Source organism: Euprymna scolopes, chromosome 24, assembly GCF_053919585.1.
Source record: "Euprymna scolopes isolate OS-2025 chromosome 24, ASM5391958v1, whole genome shotgun sequence".
In the NCBI taxonomy this organism is placed as follows: Eukaryota; Metazoa; Mollusca; class Cephalopoda; order Sepiida; family Sepiolidae; genus Euprymna; species Euprymna scolopes.
Genome location: NC_136505.1, coordinates 33,771,709 through 33,791,237, shown reverse-complemented (window position 1 = coordinate 33,791,237; position 19,529 = coordinate 33,771,709). Strand labels below are relative to the sequence as shown.

The 19,529-nt window shown below is 31.9% G+C and overlaps 1 protein-coding gene across 2 annotated transcripts in view; it reads right to left on the bottom strand.

Moving 5' to 3' along the window:
• Positions 1–19,529, bottom strand: part of LOC145246653 (protein inturned-like) — a 223,613-nt gene that overhangs the window by 155,464 nt on the left and 48,620 nt on the right. For both annotated transcript variants that reach the window (XM_080108361.1, XM_080108360.1), the window contains exons 4-6: positions 17,813–18,019; positions 14,289–14,398; positions 9,751–9,840 (exon numbers count right to left, since the gene is read on the bottom strand). In XM_080108361.1, the coding sequence (XP_079964487.1) occupies positions 9,751–9,840; positions 14,289–14,398; positions 17,813–18,019 (407 nt within the window). The remainder of the gene's footprint in view (positions 1–9,750; positions 9,841–14,288; positions 14,399–17,812; positions 18,020–19,529) is intronic.

Below are 19,529 nucleotides of genomic sequence, written 5' to 3'. Positions count from 1 at the left end.
GAACTGTTACCTATTTTGCCCATTTAAACCCCTGGACTGATGTAAAACATTGGACTAAAACAGTCAAATGACACTGTTTCATGACAAACGATGCCTTATTTATTTTTAATTCGGTACCATTTAAAACCCCTATTTAGACAAAAGTATGAATTTTAGGAGAAAATAAAAATTAGCCCCAAAAGTTGTATTTTTCACCCCTAAAACACACTGGGGCTCAAGCCCCAGAATTTTCCCAGGATCAAATATTACGCTTTCAGATGTATATCCATGTGGTCATGCTTTTGAATAATTTTCAGCAAAATCTAATTGTCGGAAAAGATTCTATGTTCCAAAAAGTGCTATTTTTGGCCATTTTGACCCTTTTTGATTCCCTGGCGTCGCAACCAGAATTTTTATAAAAAAGATCCGAGTATGTTACATTTCCTCCCTTGGGTAGTTGTAACTTCATGCAAAATTTCAGAAAAATGTAATGAGTGGTTATTGAGAATTTGGGGAACAAACGGACGAGGGTGAATTCTAAGGTCCAAATCCGACTAAGTCGGTGAACCAATAATACAAAATATAAAACATTAATCATCTGAACATTTATTCAATTAAAAAAATTTTAGGAAATTCTTAAATGAATGAAGTTTGTCATTATGTGAAAATGGATGACTTTTAAAATTTATAAATAGTTTTGAACAGTTATTTCTGTTATGGGTGTGATTGTTTTTTGTTTTTTTTTTGTTTTGTTTTTTTCTTTTTTGAAAAAACAGATTTTTCTTAATTTTACTTTAATTCAATATAAGTTCATTTGATTAATGTTTTATTTTACGTTTTCTTTATATCATTGTATTACTTTAATGCAGTTGCTTTGTTTTTACCTAAAAGTCATGCGAAACTTTGACATTTTCAGATAAGGTCGTTTTTAATTGTCTCCCCTTCAAAGAAGCTCTTCGAAAATTTAAAAAAAAAAAAAATTGTCCAAAACAAATCAGTGATTCACAAGTGTAGCTTTCTCTCCTCGATCTTTCCATCTTCTTAGATCCTCCTCGACTATTTTGTGTGGTGCCACTATACATTTTATTATCTTACTGAGGGAGGGCGGCTTTGCCCGGGCGTAAAATATGCTTAAGTATAATATTTTAATTTGTCTAGATTTCGTATATATTATTATAAAGTCGTGATTTTTAAAGTAAAAAAAAAGTATTTGGGGTTCATCATTATAAACTGATTAAAAATTAAAAATTAAAAATAAACTAAGATGAATGTACCAAGTGTATAACGATTTTTTTTTAAATTTGGCCCATTTTTGACCCCTTAAAAATTACTTTAACCGGCTAAAACCACATAAAAGAATGGTCCGTAAAATATCCAATCATTTGAGGGCCACTACGACTTTTAGTTTCAAACTCTTAGTTTCCACTCTTTATCTGTGCCTAAACCGTCGATTACATGAGCAAAGCTTCTTTTTTAGAACTGCACGCCTGTGGAATTGTCTTCCGTTTTTCTGCTTTCCAGCTGACTACAATATGGTTGTCTTCAAGTCTAACGTAAACAAGTTTTTGATGAGCCGTTCCATATAAGTTAACAAATTTATCGAATCTCCTTTACTAACGGTTACTATATTGTTGTTCAATTTCTACTGCACACTCTTTAACCCTTATCCTCGGGTGGCCTCTTCACCTTGATAAGTGGTGATGCCTATGTAAAAAATTTTTTTTTAAAAGATAGAGTTTTGAAAATATGGAGACAGACAGACAGACAGACATATAGCCTTTTATATATTAGATTATTATTATTAATAGTAGTATTTGTACTCACTAGGAGTTCTCAGACATCATAAGAGATTGCTCACTGATAATAATCGATGGTGTTCCTTAGAGTTTGGATGACAATAAGCCACCCCAAATTTCCAGAACTTTCCACCTCATTCTATAATTTTTGTAAATTTAACAATTATCTTTTAAGCCATGTTTTTTTTTCATAAATATAATAAAGTAAATTATATGAGATCAGTTTACCGATCAAAGGTTATTATATTTTTTAGAGTAATGTTTCGTGAAGCACAGTTGATGTATTAGATTTAAAAAGAAATTCAGGTTTATAAAAGGCAGAACAACACAAGAATGTAACGGATAGACTCAAGCTGAAGCAGTTTAAGATATAATAGTGAAACCAGCTATACAGTGTCACTTTTATTGATCCAATTCGTGTGTGTGTATGTATAATCATATTATATATATATATATATATATATATATATATATATATATATATATATATATATATATATATATATATATGAACAAACAGTTAATAAAATATGTTATAAAACACTTTGAAATGAGTTAAAAACATATTTAATCTGAAAAGGAAACACTATATAAATGGATAGATATTTTTATATAAAGTTTTTTTTAGTTAAAAGTTTGGAATTTCTTTTTGGAAAACATTTTATCGCTACCAACACACACACGCGCGCGCGCGCGTGTATGTGTGTGTGTGTGTGTGTGTGTGTGTGTGTGTGTGTGTGTGTGTGTGTGTGTGTGTGTGCGTGTGTGTGCGTGTGTGTGTTGTCAGAGATAAAATGTTTTCCAAAAAGAAATTCCAAACTTTTAACTAAAAAAAAATAAAAAAATATTTTTATATAAATATCTGAAGAGAGCTGAACAAGGCTTGAAACGTGTTATAAAAATATTTCAAAATATTAAAAAATGATAAAAGTCTGAAAAACCTACAATTGTTGATGGCTACACTCTTTTAAATATTTTTTCTCTCGTTGGAACCGCACAACCATCACTTATATATATATATATATATATATATATATATATATATATATATATATATATATATATATATATATATATATATGCATATATATATATATATATATATATATATATATATATATATATATATATATATGAGCAAACAGTTAATAAAACATGTTAAAAAACACTTCGAAAAAGAGTTAAAAACATATTTAATCTGAAAAGGAAACACTTGATAAGTGGATAGTCCTTAATCCACGGAGTTTCGTAATAAGCCTGATGAGTCCTAGCATGGATGAAACGCGGAATATTCTCTGTAGCTTAAGTTGCATATATATTTTATAACTTACTATATATATATATATATATATATATATATATATATATATATATATATATATATATATATATATATAGGAGCAAACAGTTAATAAAACATGTTAAAAAAACACTTTGAAAAAGAGTTAAAAACATATTTAATCTGAAAAGGAAACACTTGATAAGTGGATAGTCCTTAATCCACGGAGTTTCGAAGAAATACTTTCCTTCTCATCAGAGGGTAGGAATTAGCAAAATGCGGGATCGGATTTTGCATACAATATATATATATATATATATAAAACATATGTATTTTTTATATAATATTTTACATGTAGGATGTCCTTACTTGTGTCAGGCGATTAGATGGTGTGTCTGTGATGATCTATACCGAGATGTCTTCCATTCGTATATTTTGCAAGAGATAATTTAGGATGTTAAAATAATCTTTCTATTTATTCTTTAGCATATGTTTTTTTTTTGTTTTTGTAAACTGCTTCGGCAATTTCCAGGACTTGTTTCATGTTTAGTTTGTTAATTAACTTGTTTCCTTTTCGTAAACTGCTTTGGCAATTTTCGTGAATAAATTCATTCGGCTCTTGTGGAGACTGTTGTGTACTGCTTCGGCAAATATTTAGAATTTGGAATGTTATTATTTCATATATAGAACAGATCAACAAAGCCCGATGCACTAAAGTTTTAATCAGATTTAATTTTCTGATTTTAGGGGAGAACGAAACCCAGCTAATGTATTGCACTGTAAATGTGGGTTTTCTATATATGCTAGTAGTGAAACACATACCGGATCTTTGTTGATTTTCTCTAGTATTAAACTAGATGCGGAACTCCAAAGCATAACTAAGATCCTTTTGGCTAATGGTTATTCTTTACACATAATTAAATAATGTATGAGGGATAAAATCTTGACGTTTAAAGGTGGAACGTTTGTGGGCCCTCAAAAATGTCCCATATTTGTGAAACTCCCGTGGATTGGTGTCAAAAGCCAGGAGTTTTCGCATAAAACTGTTACAGCCGTTTCACGTTGCTATTTTGCAACGAAGGCCCGAACGGTGTTTGGAACGAGAAATGCTTTCCCCTCCTTTCGAAAGGATGGTATCACTCAATATAATATGGTTGTTTATCGATTTAAAGGTCAGTGTGAAGCTGACTACGTGGGGCATACCATTCAACGTTTGGAGGTTAGAATTTCCCAACATGTCCCCCCTTCGATACATAGGCACAAAAAAAAATGGCCAACATCCGGGCGTTTACCAACTCATAGGTCGGCCATTGGTGAACATTTATTACAGTGTCACATTTGCACTGAAGAATACACAGATGAAACTCTCTCGGTTTTACACACAGCGCGCTCGAGAATACACTTAAAAATTCTCGAGGCTGTATACATTAATTTTCGTCAACAATATCTGTGTAAGCAAAGAGAGTATACCCATAAGTTAGAACTTATTGGTATTTGCTGAGATTGTTTCTCTGTCTTTTTTTCCCCTATTCCCTATATATGTTTTTTATCCTCGTTGTTAATTTATGGTCGTTTGACCACGTTTTTAAACGATGTTTTCTCCCCCTCTGCCAACGTGTATCTTGAAAAAGGGTTGGCTGAAAGACGTCTAGATAGGTTTTTTTTTATTTGCCCCACCCCTTGTTTATCCTCTTTATCTAATGTAGGCTTAGGAGAAATATACTTTAGAAGTGTCTTTTTGAAAGTTTCTTTTAATGGTCATAAACCTACAAAAAAAAACTCAGAATTAATTATGGCACTACGTTCGGTGTTCTTTAAAATTATTATAAAATTATGTACCCATAAAAATCTTTATATATATATATATATATATATATATATATATATATATATATATATATATATATATATATATATATATATATATAAGCAAATTTACAAGTTACATGGTCGCAACATTGGACATGCTAATATATATATATATATATATATATATATATATATATATATATATATATATATTATTATTATTATTATTATTATTATTATTATTATTATTACCATTATTTTTTTTATATCTACAGACACTAGTGTTTTCATTCAGGGAGTTACGATTATAGCGATCAGCAGATTCAAACATTGCTATGAAGCTATCTCTGACTCCATACGTATATATATATATATATATATATATATATATATATATATATATATATATATATATATATACACCATCTTGTTTCCTAGAGATAAATCCAATGAAACCCGCGTGATTATTAAGAGTGCTCAATTAAGGATAGAGCTATTATATATTCTGTTTATTATACAAACATTATTGGTTATATATGTTCATACATGCTTCAGTGGAATCCCAATTCTTATAGGTCATATATCTTACATCTTATAAATAAAGAAATAAATAAACAAATAAATAAATAAATTGAAACGAGAAACAAATGAACGGATAAAAAAGCGAAGAATAAAATGAATAAAGCTTATCAATAAAATAGATGAATAATGAAGTCGCCACCAGGAAAGAGAAAACAACCATAAAGTAACGGCGATATTACTTCAGATCAAAGTGAAAACTTAAGTCAATAAACAACTGTCAAGTTAAAATAATACTAATACCTCCTCGCTGCAGCAATGCAACCACACGAGATCATAATTCCCTCTCTTCCTTCTACCCCACCCCTACTCCCTTCTTTTATCACACCTTCCTCCAAAGCCCCTACTGCTCACATTCACAAAGTATACACCCCACTTTCTTTCAGGTCGTTAATCACACGCGAATATCTTATAAAAACGGATGTAATCTTGATTTTCGTCTTAATATCGCTCTTTTTTAATTTGATGAAGTGGTCTCTTTGAATTGGGATTCCACTGAAACATGTATGCACATATGTAACCAATGATGTTTGTATAACAAACAGACTACATATATATATAACTACTTCATTTACTCACATAAATTTAATATACGAAAGTATAACATTATGCGTAAACTTTAAGTATTTACTTCAACAGTGCTCAATACGTAGGTAGAGCTAGTTAGTAAGTTATAAAATATATATATGGCAATTAAGCTACACAGAATATTCCGCGTTTCATCCACTCTAGGATTCTTCAGGCTTATATATATATATATATATATATATATATATATATATATATATATAAGTAGATTGTAGTTTGCTTGAAGCATTGTTGAAGAAAATTATAAGGTAAAATTAAAAGCCAAGAACAATGCGAGATTTTTTTTATATATAGAGTAAAATTAAATGAAAACAAAAGAAATAAATTTCTTTTTTTTGTTGTTTGTTTTTTCTTTTTCACACCAATTTTAACTCTAAACAACAGTAATTTTTTTTTTGTTTCTGTTGTATTCAATGGTGTTATAAATCTCAATATATTTCAGACCTATTAGTCCTTTTTCAAGAGAAGACACCGCTGTCTTCTCTTGAAAAAGGACTAATAGGTCTGAAATATATTGAGATTTATAACACCATTGAATACAACAGAAAAAAAAATTACTGTTGTTTAGAGTTAAAATTTGTGTGAAAAAGAAAAAACAAATAACAAAAAAAAGAAATTTATTTCTTTTGTTTTCATTTAATTTTACTCTATATAAAAAAAAATCTCGCATTGTTCTTGGCTTTTAATTTTACCTTATAACATATATATATATATATATATATATATATATATATATATATATATATATATATATATATATATATATATATATATATATATATATATATAGTCTTCCATGAAAGGTATATGTTTATATGCACACACAGTTTATAACAAAACAAGTCAGTAGGGTGCTGTAGGTTAAATCAGTAACATTAAAATTTCAAAAGGCAAAATAATCAAATTATAAGCCACCTGATGAAGAACCAGCACCCCAATAATTTAAGCGGCCTGCCAGAATGGTGTCAGATATCCTGCAGACCGATTTGACCCGAGGTTGTTCTAATCAGTCATTTCCGGTTTGTATTGGCCATAACTTAGAATAAAGACAGACAGAAAGAAAAAACGAAAGAAAGGAAGAAAGAAAGAAAGAAATGGAGGTTATCTTCCATCTTTCTTTCCACGTCGTATGCCTAACAAGTCTATAACACTAATCAAGATACATCCAGCGAGAGGAAATCTGATTATGAAAAATACATAATGAAAAAATTAAATTACCGTAGTAATTATCTTCATTGAGAAAACTAATTTCATTCATGAAAACGATGAAGCAGATAGCACCTGTCTACCCTAATACATTATGGAAAAACGATGGCTATAAAATGCAGTATTTTAAGTTACTAGGTTTAATGAAATATTTTTATCACATAATTCTTTTTTTCTTTTTCTTTTTTTTTTATATGATGAAAACGTTTATTTACTTGTTTACTTATTTGTATAATCACTTTATTTCATCATATAAAATTAGGTTGTTGGTTATTTTAAAAGTCAAACTCAAATAAAATTTATGCTGACAAATCAATTGACTAGCAAATTTTCATTTGTTATTGTTGTACTGGGTTATTGGTAATATAATAACGGACTTTGCTACAATTTGTATCATTTCGATTCGTCTAACTATTGTTCACATCTTGAATATTATTCTCACACCGTTTCCGCCGATATAACCTCTCTCATTTTTCAGATGCTTCTTGTCAATCTCGGAAATCTTCATGTCATACGCGGATTTTTATGGATATCCCTTCAGACAAGACATGAAGCCACTTGATGCAAGGAGCTAAAATTGAAATATCACTTCAAGGTAAAAAAATTTTTTTTAAACTATCCAATACTAAGTGCTACATGGATAGATTCTAATCCAGAAAACAGCAATTCTTCCCCTTTTGCCAGAAATATTGCTTATGCCGAAAAATCAATACAAGCCCCACTTTTTACTCTCTTTAAATTACCCTTAAAAAAAAAAGGCACTGCTACAGTGAGGGGGTGCGGTTATTGCGTGGTGGTAATTTACTTTATTTCAGGAAAATACGGACTCTTCCGTTGTCGCAGTTGTAGTGACAGTCTCGGGTGTAGTCTTACTATAACTTACTATTATGTACTTCTTTCAATACACACTTGAAAATGTATTCTTTTCATTATATTTTATTTTAACACAATTGTTACTATTATCTATTTATATATGAAAGTCTCTCTCTCTCTCTCTCTCTCTCTCTCTCTCTCTCTCTCTCTCTCTATCTATCTATCTATCTATCTCTCTATCTCTCTATCTCTCTCTCTTTCTCTCTCTCTCTCTCTCTCTCTCCCTCTCTCTGTCACCCCATGTGCGTATCTGTGTGAGAAAGATAGAAAGAAAGAGAGTTCCCTATGGACTTTCTATAACATACTACTATGTTTGAATGCCTACTAGAGAGAACTTGGATTCTTTTATAGTAAGAAAAAATATTTATTGTTTTAGAAAGAACAACGGATGAGACATTTTTTAATTTATTAAAAAAAATATTTCGTTGAAAAGCTAAATGATACAATTGCTTTCTTAATAGTTTTTAGTGCTGACAGATTTATGATTTCCAGACAAATTAATTATTTCCAGACAAATTAATTATTAAAATTATTAAAAAAATATGAAAAACCAAAAGTACAAATAATTTATAATTTTAAAAAATATTGTAACGAAGATAGTGATATTGTGAATATTCTTACGAAAATATCTGTATCAAAAAGAGAAGAGAAAAATGTAAGAGAAAAGAAAAAAACAGCAAAAAGATAAGAAATGAAAAGAAAAAAAGGAAAGGAAAATAGATGAAGAAAAAATAGATAAAGCAAAGAACAATAGAAAAAAGGAAAGACACGAAAAAAGTAAAATCAAAAATTAAAATTAAAATGAAAAAGAATAAAAATTGTTAAAAGAAAAAAAATGAAGGATAAGAAAAGGAAAAGAAAAAGAAAGAAAAAACATAAAAGAAAAAGGAAAAAAAAACATAAAAACAATAAAAGAAAGAAGCATAAGCAAAAATGAAGAAAAATAAAGCAGAAAAGTAAAAGAAAATATGGAAGAAAAAATAGAGAGAAAAAAGTAAAACCAGAAAGATAAACGAAAATATGAAAATCAAAAATTAAAAAAGAAAGAGACGAAGGATGAAAATAAAAGAAAAATTCTAAAAGGAAAAAAATGAAACAAAAATGAAAAAGAAAGGTAAAAAGAAAAATTATTAAAACATGAAGCAAAAGTGAAACAAGAAAAGAAAGAAAGAAAAATTGCGAAAAAATAAAGCAAAACTGAAAAAAAAAAGAAAAGAAAAGGAAATAGAAAAAGAAAAATTGTAAAAAAAATAAAGCAAAACTGAAAAAAAGAAAAGGAAAAAGAAAAAGAAAAATTGTAAAAAAAATGAAATAAAACTGAAAAAAGAAAAGAAAAAGAAAAATTGCAAAAAAAATTAAGCAAAACTGAAAAAGAAAAAAAAGGAAAGAAACAGAAAAAGAAAAATTGTAACAAAAAATGAAACAAAACTGAAAAAAGAAAAGTAAAAAAGAAAAGAAAAAGAAAATGCATTTTTTTTTTTTGCATTGCACATTGTTAGTTCAATACATTTGTTTCTTCCAAGAGATTTTTTCAATCAGCGATCAAAATAAAACCGACAATAAATATCGATTACAATTAACAATAGGATTTCATAAGCCGAATACAAAGTGTATTATTTAAGAAGAAAATTCCTTTCTTACAAGTGAGAAGGCATCAACAGAAGAATGACGTAATTCTCTTCTCGATGGTAGGCCACATTAATCACGAGATTTTGGTAAATGATTGTGGAGCTGGAAAAACCAAACAAAATTACATGAAAAATAAACATTTTATAAAATAGAATAGGCGAATAAAAAAAATCCTTCATGCCAAAACAGTGATGAGCTAAACTTGTTCTATTCAACTGCTAGTATAATTTAAGTGTTGAAAATAATCAATAGATGAGTAAGGGAGGGGGGTCATTTGTTGTACAGATAGCTCAATATTACGAAGGGCATTCCAAAGGTAATGTCTCCTATTTTTTTTTTTCGCCTGAAAGGATAAAAGGGGATTGTAAATTGCATCATTATGATGACTCAATTTATGCATCCATGGCCTGAAAGTTTCATCACTCAGTTGCAGGTATTGACAGTGTGAGACTCTAAGAAAGCAACTTCCATCATGAACAAGTCATGAACAAAGAGATGCGTAATTGAATTCCTGGCAAAAGTGCTTTGAGAATGGTATAGACTATGTAGAAAAATAAATTCTGTTGCTCGTTTTAATGGTACTATTCCCGTCTTCGTAGCTCTTTAACTTTTTAAGTTAAAAAATAGGAGGCTTTACTTTTGGAAGGACCCACATATTTAAATACGCAAGAAAACTCACAATTTGACCATGCATGGAGTATTCATTCCACATCTGGGCTGGTGCATCTACCGCTAGTCTCTCACTCTTAGACAAAGTTTAAAATAAAAGTCTCAAATCTAATAGGTCCAACACTATCAACAAGCTCCAACCTTTGTCCCATCACCGCAATGTCGCATCCCTGTGCCTGTTTTACAAGTACTTTAATGGAATTTGCTCTGATCAACTCATAGCACTTGTTACCGCTTCACATACATACTCCTGACTAACCTGACAAGCATTTGAAGCCCCTTCTACTCTAATAGTTTCTTCCCTTGGACTGCTAAATTTTAAAAATTCTCTCACAGCTTCCCTGACTGTACTAACTTGCAGAAATTTAAATATAATGTGAACGAACATCTCGCTGCTCAACTCCCCACAATCCCCTGTTAGACACGATCCCAAATAGTAACCTCTTACGTTTCAAGTGGCAATATGTCTTGTTTGGGGGTGAAACAGAGTAAAAAAAAAAAGTTTGAAAATAAGAAAATGCAAAAATGTAGATATAAATAAATATTTTATATACAAACTAGAAAGAATACTTGTTCGAATACTGGTGAAATTAATTATTAATAATCAGACAATAACAGCTTTGCAATATTTACAAAGATTAAAACAAAGATATGTGGGGAAAAAAATAAACCTTATGTTAAGAATCCTTATTTCAATTTTGATCAAAATCCATTACATGATTTTGATTCTAGAAAATGTCAAAAATTTAAAACTTAATCAGTCTTCAGAAGAGATTGTAATTCAAGAAATCTTCCTTAATTTGCGTCTAGTAATTATTGATAAAATTTCATATAAATCTGAAATATAATTTTTTTTCTTTTTACAAGGGAGTCATCACTTATCAAGACTAGAAGGCCACTCGAGGATAAGGGTTAATGAATGTAAGGTGGTAATGTAGTAATCGTTAATGATGTAAGTTGGGTAGAATTTGATTATATAAGTGGACGGTTCAACAAGAACTTGTTTACATTAGACTTGAAGGCTACCATATTGCAGTCGGCCGGGATGCAGACCAATGGAACAGTGTTTCACTGGCGAGCAGTTCTGGGAAAGAAGCTTTGTTCATGGAATCTGCGTTTAGATTTAGGCACAGATAAAGAGTGGGGGAAGTTGTTGATAGTGGTTGTAGCTAGTCGAGTGCTTTTGTGAAAGTTTGACAAGGAAGGATCTCAAGCGATCACTTGCCATGAAAATAACAATAGAGAAGAGATAGGCTCGCAACGTCTCTATATGGGAAAGAGGTTGCAGGGAAGAAAAAAGTACATCACCTACCAAGTTTTGAAGCCAGTTTTGAACTCAATCAAGGCAGGATAGGGTGTGCTAGGCAGCTTCTGCCTAGATGTGGTAAAAATACTTGGCTCTTTATGCAGATAGAGGATTGCATCGGCAGTGAGATATCTACTGGAGTAGTAGAATGATCTGACCATTTTTACAGCAATCTTGGCAACAGATTTGATGCATGTGTTCCATTTCAGATCAGAAGTGAAGGTCAGTCCCAGAAGCTTGTAAAAACATGGTGCTTCCCCAAGACGAGAGCTATTCATTTCAATTGGGACCTGATGGCATAGCGGGTGGGGGGCAGAACGTTTTCAAATGAGAGACTGTGCTCATATTATGCCCCCCTAAAAACGCTTTAAAATTCTCAAAAGAAACTGATATTCGAGGAATATTTATTAATTAACTAGCTGGGCGCCCGGCATTGCCCGCCCATTAAATATACTTAAATATGATATTTTTATTTATGCAGATTTCATATTTATTAGTATAGAATCAATTCTCTTTCGATTATTATATTGCTTCCAATATATAGTAGTGGTTTCAAAAATTTTTTAAAATATGATTTGGGTGGCATCAGCTAGAATCGAAACCAAAACATACAGCGTTCCAACCTCAGTTATTACCATTTGAGCTATCGACAGATGAATAAGAAATAGTTCAAATGAACCGATTATAATGTATAAATGTGTATTTGCACATGCATACAAGAGCCCTTTAAACCGACTTACACTTTCCAAGTTTCGATTTTTGTCACTTTTGACCTCTTAGCAGCTATTTTTACCGACTAAAAACTGATAAAAGAACTGTTCACAAAAAATGTAATCATTTGACCTACCTCGCACCATTCTACGAGCTAGCATCTCGGAGGAGATGCTAGCTCGTAAAATGGAGCCTAACAGACAGACACACACACACACACACAGACACACACATAGTAATTTTTATAAATTAGATTTCTAAGACATACTGTTAAAATTTCTCAAAAAACAAAGGCATCTGGATTTTACCAACAGACTTCAACCCCCATTTTTACCTGATCCGCATAAAACTGAAGTAAACTATGTATTATTTGGATTATTCTTGTCTTGGGTGTTATTCTCACAATGTTATCGCATAATCATGCTGACACACTGGTTCTCATCAGATCACCAAAGTTAAGCAATGTTGAGCCTGGCAAGTACCAGATGGGTGGCTATTTGGGAATATCAGGCGCTGTATGTAGGAGGACATCGACACTTCCAACATCTCCTACATCCTACGTGGCCTCTAGCTATCCTGAGCCTGTCCTGCTGCTGAATCAGGCTGGTTGGGATGAGAGAGTGAGGTTGGCTCTGTGCAAACCCACTTCACTTTAAACAAACTCCCAACGTGTTTCATCCATCATTCCTAGGATGATCAGATGGTTTTCGTCGTTGTGACAGACAAACCAAGTTTTTTATTTCAGCCAATTTAACCTCTGACTTTCTTGTCGTACTCAGGAACCTTTTTTGTCAAACTTGGCAATCTACACAGAATTTTAAACGGAACCTTTTATTTAATCCACGAGGGTAGCATGTTCTCATTCTATCAGCCATGACCAAATAGATGGCTTAAGTAATTCACAATTGTATTCTTAGTAGTGTTGGTACGATTAATCGGAATCGGAATTGGGAATCGGAAAAATTCAAGCTTTTTGCCGTATCAGAATCGGAATTGGAACAGAAAAATTTGAGCTTTTTTTCCGATGCCAAAACCGATTCCATTAATTATCTTTTTTATTTGATTTTAGTTTAAGAAACATCTTCCACTGCTTGTAGTAATAATAAAATTATAAATATTTATTGATTTAAACTTCCAGTAAGACTGAAATCTTTTGATCATCCCCTCACAAGTGTGTTTTTACGTTTGAGAAAATATAGGCCCATTTAACATGTGTTTTTACAGTAATCAAGACAAAATAACATTTTTTTAGTTAAATATTTAGAGATTCATAAAAAATCGGAATTGGAATCGGTAGTTATATCAGAATCGGGAATTTAGTACGGAATCGGTAATTGTATCAGAATCGGGAAAAAATATTGGAATTGTCCCATCATTAATTCTTAGTATCATTTACACAGAGGATTGAACCTGCAACTTTGAGAAGAATTTTACCTAATACATTATCTGTTATGCCATGAATCCTTGCATTGTGAGAATAACACTTAAGATCAGAATGCTAGTCCAAATGGGAGGTGACGGTGATCTAGTGGTTAACGACACGGACTTGGGTGTTCCAGTTCGTTCCACAAAAATCATTTCCACTTAGGATGTTGGCAACCTTCACATAGTCCCTCCTGTAATCCCCGATATCTTTCTAGAAAGCATTCTGACTAGAAAAATATCAGGGAAGCCAATACCAACAATAGAATTTTCGATTTACATTTTGTTGGGAATGAAATCAATGTAACAATACATATGTTTGGGTTCGATTAATGATTTATTTTGAAAATGTGGACAAACCAAGAAATAATGACTTAATACATTAATGAAATTATATGATATTACAAAAAGAAAAACACCTCAGTAAAAATGTCATGCTCACCATTTTGTGTCACTTCGAACCATGTCTTCCAATAAGTGATTCAACGTAATGAAAATTCCACGCACTTCGGTTAGTTTGTTGCTGTGAAATGGAAACTCATAAATAATATCCTAAAAATATAGAAAATAATTAAAAACGTTAAAATTCTTACAATTTTTGACTAAAGCAAATTGAAGATTATTCATTTTAAAATGGTAAACAAACGTTGGCATCCAGCTTTAATAATGACAACATTCTACATACTCATGCTTTATCAAATCCTAAACTGTATCATCCGTGCAAGATATACCACCACTAGCATAAGAGAAACTCTTCTGAAAAGGAGACTTTGCTAGTTTGCAAGTTGGTAGCCCAAATCGCCTCCATAGGCTGGACTAAGGGCAAAAATAAAGATTTTCACAAATTTGGACTAAAGCAAAATGAAAATTCTCACAATTTTGGGTTAAAGTAAAATAAAGATTCTCACAAATTTTGATTAAAGCAAAATAAAGTTTCTCATAATTTTTGACTAAAGTCAGATGAATTGTGCCACAATTTTTTATTAAAGCAAAATTAAGATTCTCATAAATTTTTACTAAAGTAAAATGAAAATTCTCATAATTTTTGGCTAAAGCAAAATTAAGATTCTCACAATTTTTACTAAAGTAAAATTAAGATTCTCACAATTTTTACTAAAGTAAAATAATGTTTTTCACAATTTTTGACTTAAGCAAAATAATAAAGTTTCTCAATTTTAAATTTATTGCTAAATTAATATTAGTTTTGACAAATGTCAAAATGAGGTAGCAATGAATAACATAATAAACTTTTGTACAATTGCATAGAAACTTCTCGTAGAAGTCTTTTGTACAATTGCATAGAAACTTCTCGTAGAAGTCTTTTGTACAATTGCAAATTACCTAAGACTTCTACACATTCATGGCTGATAGAACGAGAATATGCTACCCCCATGGATTAAATAAAGAGTTCCGTTCTAAAATCTGTGCAGATTCTCGAGTTTGAAGAAGTTTAGATTTTTTAAATTGGCTGAAATGTTGGGATTTTCCCAACTATAGACGGTAACAAAAAATAATGTGACGTCGACGAGAAGAAACGAACACAACACAAAGGAAGATTGTTATATAGAAAATTGTATTGATAGAAAGAGGAGAAAGATAGCATGTTTTCTTGCAAAAAGAGTCGCGTTTGCGGAACTTATCTATGATTCATCCTTTTAACGTTGTTCGTTTCCCATGGAGTTTGGCCGGGCTGAGGTAAAAAAATAAAAGGAAACCTTGAATTCTTTGGTGCTGCAATTTCTGTCGAAATTCCTCACACGTGTCTGGTATGAATGTCAGAGAAAGCTGACAAGTACGTGTTGTCTTTGATGCTCGACCAGCAAAAGAGGAAGAGAAGTTGAAATAACCGCTTTCGATAGGTTGAGAAGAATGTAAAAAGGGAAGCTTGTGGTTGGTTGTTTTTCATCCAATAACAGGGCACCCTGTTAGTGACTCCTTAATAATTCCAATAGAAACGTGGAAGATATGAAGTGTAGCCCGAATAAACTAAATTAAATGTATTTTTATTGATTTCTGTTATCACATGATGAGCAGTAAGCTTCTTTTATGTTGCAAGTTTTATTTTAATATTCTGTACGAAAATCATCGAATATTAATTTATTTTTATTTCGGACTATTATTCTCATCTTTATTAGTTGTTGTTTTTTTTTTAAGATCAGATAATAAATAAACGTGGTTTATAAGATCAAAGAATCCAACCTTGATCGCCCTTCGAGGCCCGTGGCGCAGTTGATAGAGACGTTGAATCTCTACAGTTCCAGATGAACATTGTCTGAAGATAGCGGTTTCAATTCCACCCAAAGCGTGCCAGAGGTTTACTTGGCCAAAATGTGGTGAGACGACAACAACTACGGATGGCAGTGATGGCTGAGAATGCAGTGAGGAGATTCGAAGTTCCTATCCGTCACGGTTACCACCTGACAAAGGCCAGAGGAATAGTTGGCCGAAACGTTGTGAATAAAACAAACCAATAAAAGATGAAAAACAGCAACTAATAAAGATGAGAATAATAGTCCGAAATAAAAATACATTAATATATAATGCTCATCTCAAAAATGAATTCCAATTAAGGAATAATATGTATAGCACTCTAAATAATCCAAATAATAAATAAATAATATTAAGCGATATTTACTCACTTATCTTTCCATTGCAAATATGCGAATTCTTATCTGGCTATCTCTTCTAGAGTTTTATTGGAATCTGATTCTCAATTCTGAACTGACACTGCAATTTTTATTTTAATAACAGTAGGAGTAAAACGGATCAAATGGGGGAAATGGTATTTAACCGTGATTTAACACTTCTTTTTTTGTTGTTGCTATTCATTTCTATATTTTTTTTTTTTTTTTGTATCTGTTTGCGGGGATTCAGTATTTCACTATTTCAGTATAAAAATATATACGGTGCTTTCTGCCAGTGAAATTTTCTGTACATTTAATGTCTGTCTGTCTACCCTTTTGACCGTTCTTCAGTTGCATTTTTATTTGTATGATTAAATTGTCTAAAAAGTTATAAAAATATCGCTCAAGATGAGAAAAATTGTCTGAATAATATAAATAATTATTGTTTATCTTATCTCTCTAAGACATTTTCGTATAAATACCATCTATTCTTCTGCACATTTCATTTTCAAGAGTCTACACAGTCATGACTGACAGAACGAGAGCATGCTAGGTCCATTGATTAAATAAACGGTTCTGTTAAAAATTCTGTGCAGATTCTCAAGTTTGAAAAAGTTTAGAGATTGGCTGAAACGTTGTGAATATAATATCATCTAATCCTCTGCACATTTCATTTACAAGGGTCCAGATTTCACACCAAGATAAGGTAGGTTTAAAAATACTGAGTGATGCGATACAGAATCAGGTGCATGAGTTCAAATATTTTGGTTCCTGGATTGCAGATAGGAAAAATGATGTGGAAGTATGAAAAAGGGGGGGGTCGAATGAGATAAATATGGAGAGGAAAAACACAATGATTGTGGGTTTTCTGGCATATATAAAGTGAATTTTTGCTATAAAAACAAAAATATAAAACCAAAACTGGAACAAAAACAAAAGAAAATGTAAGAATTTTAATCAGTAATCTATTCAAATTTAAATTATTAGAAATATGGAGGTTTCAATTGCTTCATTAGTTTTTGTTTTCAATCCACGATTTTTATTGGAATTATCATTTCATTTATTATTGTTTCAAGTATGTACTTTTTTATTAATCATCCGAAAGTAAACTTTATTTTTGTGTCTACAGTTAATGGATATTTCACTTTTACAATTAAGTAATTTCTTGACATATTTTTAAATTAAAAACTTCTAGCTTCCTACTTAAACATGGCTTATACAGATTATCTAAATATCTGATCTAAATATTTGTATGCACTAGATCATCTTCCATTCCAGTTGAAACTTGTAATAACAAACAAACAACAAACAAAAACAAAAATAAACAAATGTAAAAATTCACCTGTCCAAAATCTAAATCACATTGTTTGGTTTCCAGCGAGAGACAAAGTAATTTACATTTATGGGAATCCAGCGAAGACATCAAAAAGTCCAAATCTTCTCCTGTAGATGACAACATCAAGTTTTCACAAAATGGAGATTTAACACCGCTTTTTGGTTCAGAGATCGATGTTCCAACAACAACTGGAGTTAAGAATGTTAATTTTAGCTGGAAAAAATAAAAACATAAACCATAAATTACAGGGTAACACTATAAATTTGGCACTCTACAGCTTTATAGCTTTATTTTAAAACTTTTATTGAAAAAAATCAATTCAGTAACTTGATTATGTAGTAGAGCTGAAATCTATTCTATGTAGTTGTCTTTAGCCTCAATCACTGCCTTGATATGGGTCAGGAACTGGAAGCATGGCTTTTTCCATGACGGCCGGTGAGAGATCGGCGAATACTCAGCATATGGCAGCGATCAGGCTGGTATTAGTGTTGTGGGAGATCATGTTGGTAGTGTTCTTGATGTATGACCAAATAAAGTAGTCCAGCAGGTTCAGGTCCGGGGAAGAGGGGGGGGGCAGTAAGAGAAGGGTACAGTCATAGCATTCCTTTTGAAAACATGACAGTACAATAAAAAAAAAATAAGCTTAAACCAGGCTTAGGGTCAAACAAATCCAACTTGCCTCCTCCCTTGAGATTTGCATTCACGAACATCCATGGGCTTAGAACTAATTTTGCTGATGTTGAAGCATTTCTCCTAACAAATACCCCAGATATCTTAGCACTAAGTGAGACTAACCTACACTCCTCCATCCCCTCTAACTACTTTAAAATGGCTGGATATCTCCCACTCTGCCGTAGGGATTCTTACAGACATATGCATGGACTTGGAGTCTACATTCGTAACACCCTCTCCTTGACTAGAGAAACAAATCTAGAATCGGACGATCAAGCCTTTATGTGCTTTAGACTAAACATGCAACATAACATTAGCTACTTTTATTTTCTCTACCGCTCTCCCTCGACCCAGGACTGCACCATAATAAACAAAGTCTCTGACAGCATAGACACAGCACTCTCCCTCAACACTAGCGCACAAATACATGTATTTGGTGACTTTAATGTCCACCACAAAAACTGGCTTGAATTCTCTACTTACACAGATTCAGCGGGCAGCACAACACATAGCGTCTCTATATCCCATTCCCTATCACAAATGGTTACGTTTCCAACCCGTTTCCCTGACCAGCAAGCACAACACACATCACTTCTAGATCTGTTTCTGACTACAGTTCCCGATGATTGTATAACAAATGCTGACAGCCCACTCGGGAACGCTGATCATGCAGTGATAATGGTCGAAATACCCCTAAACTCTAGACCCAAAACTGAAGAGCACAAAAATTAGGAACTCGAGACTTCTGGAAAATCTACAACAATGTAGTAAATAATGGGCAATCAACAATTCCCCCACTAACCAAAAATCACGAGGTTGTTTGCTCAGCAACCAAGAAGGCTAACATGCTTGCCAGTCGGTTTGCCTCAAACTCCACACAGGACCCTTCCAACCACCCCCTACCTGACTTTCCTTTGCGGACAGATGCCACGCTAGACGATCTGAAAATCCCCCCTGCTCAGCTGCATGCTATCATAAAAACCTTGACATTTCAAAAGCATGTGGACCCGATCTCATCCCAGCTGTGCTATTAAAAAAGTGCTCAGTCGAA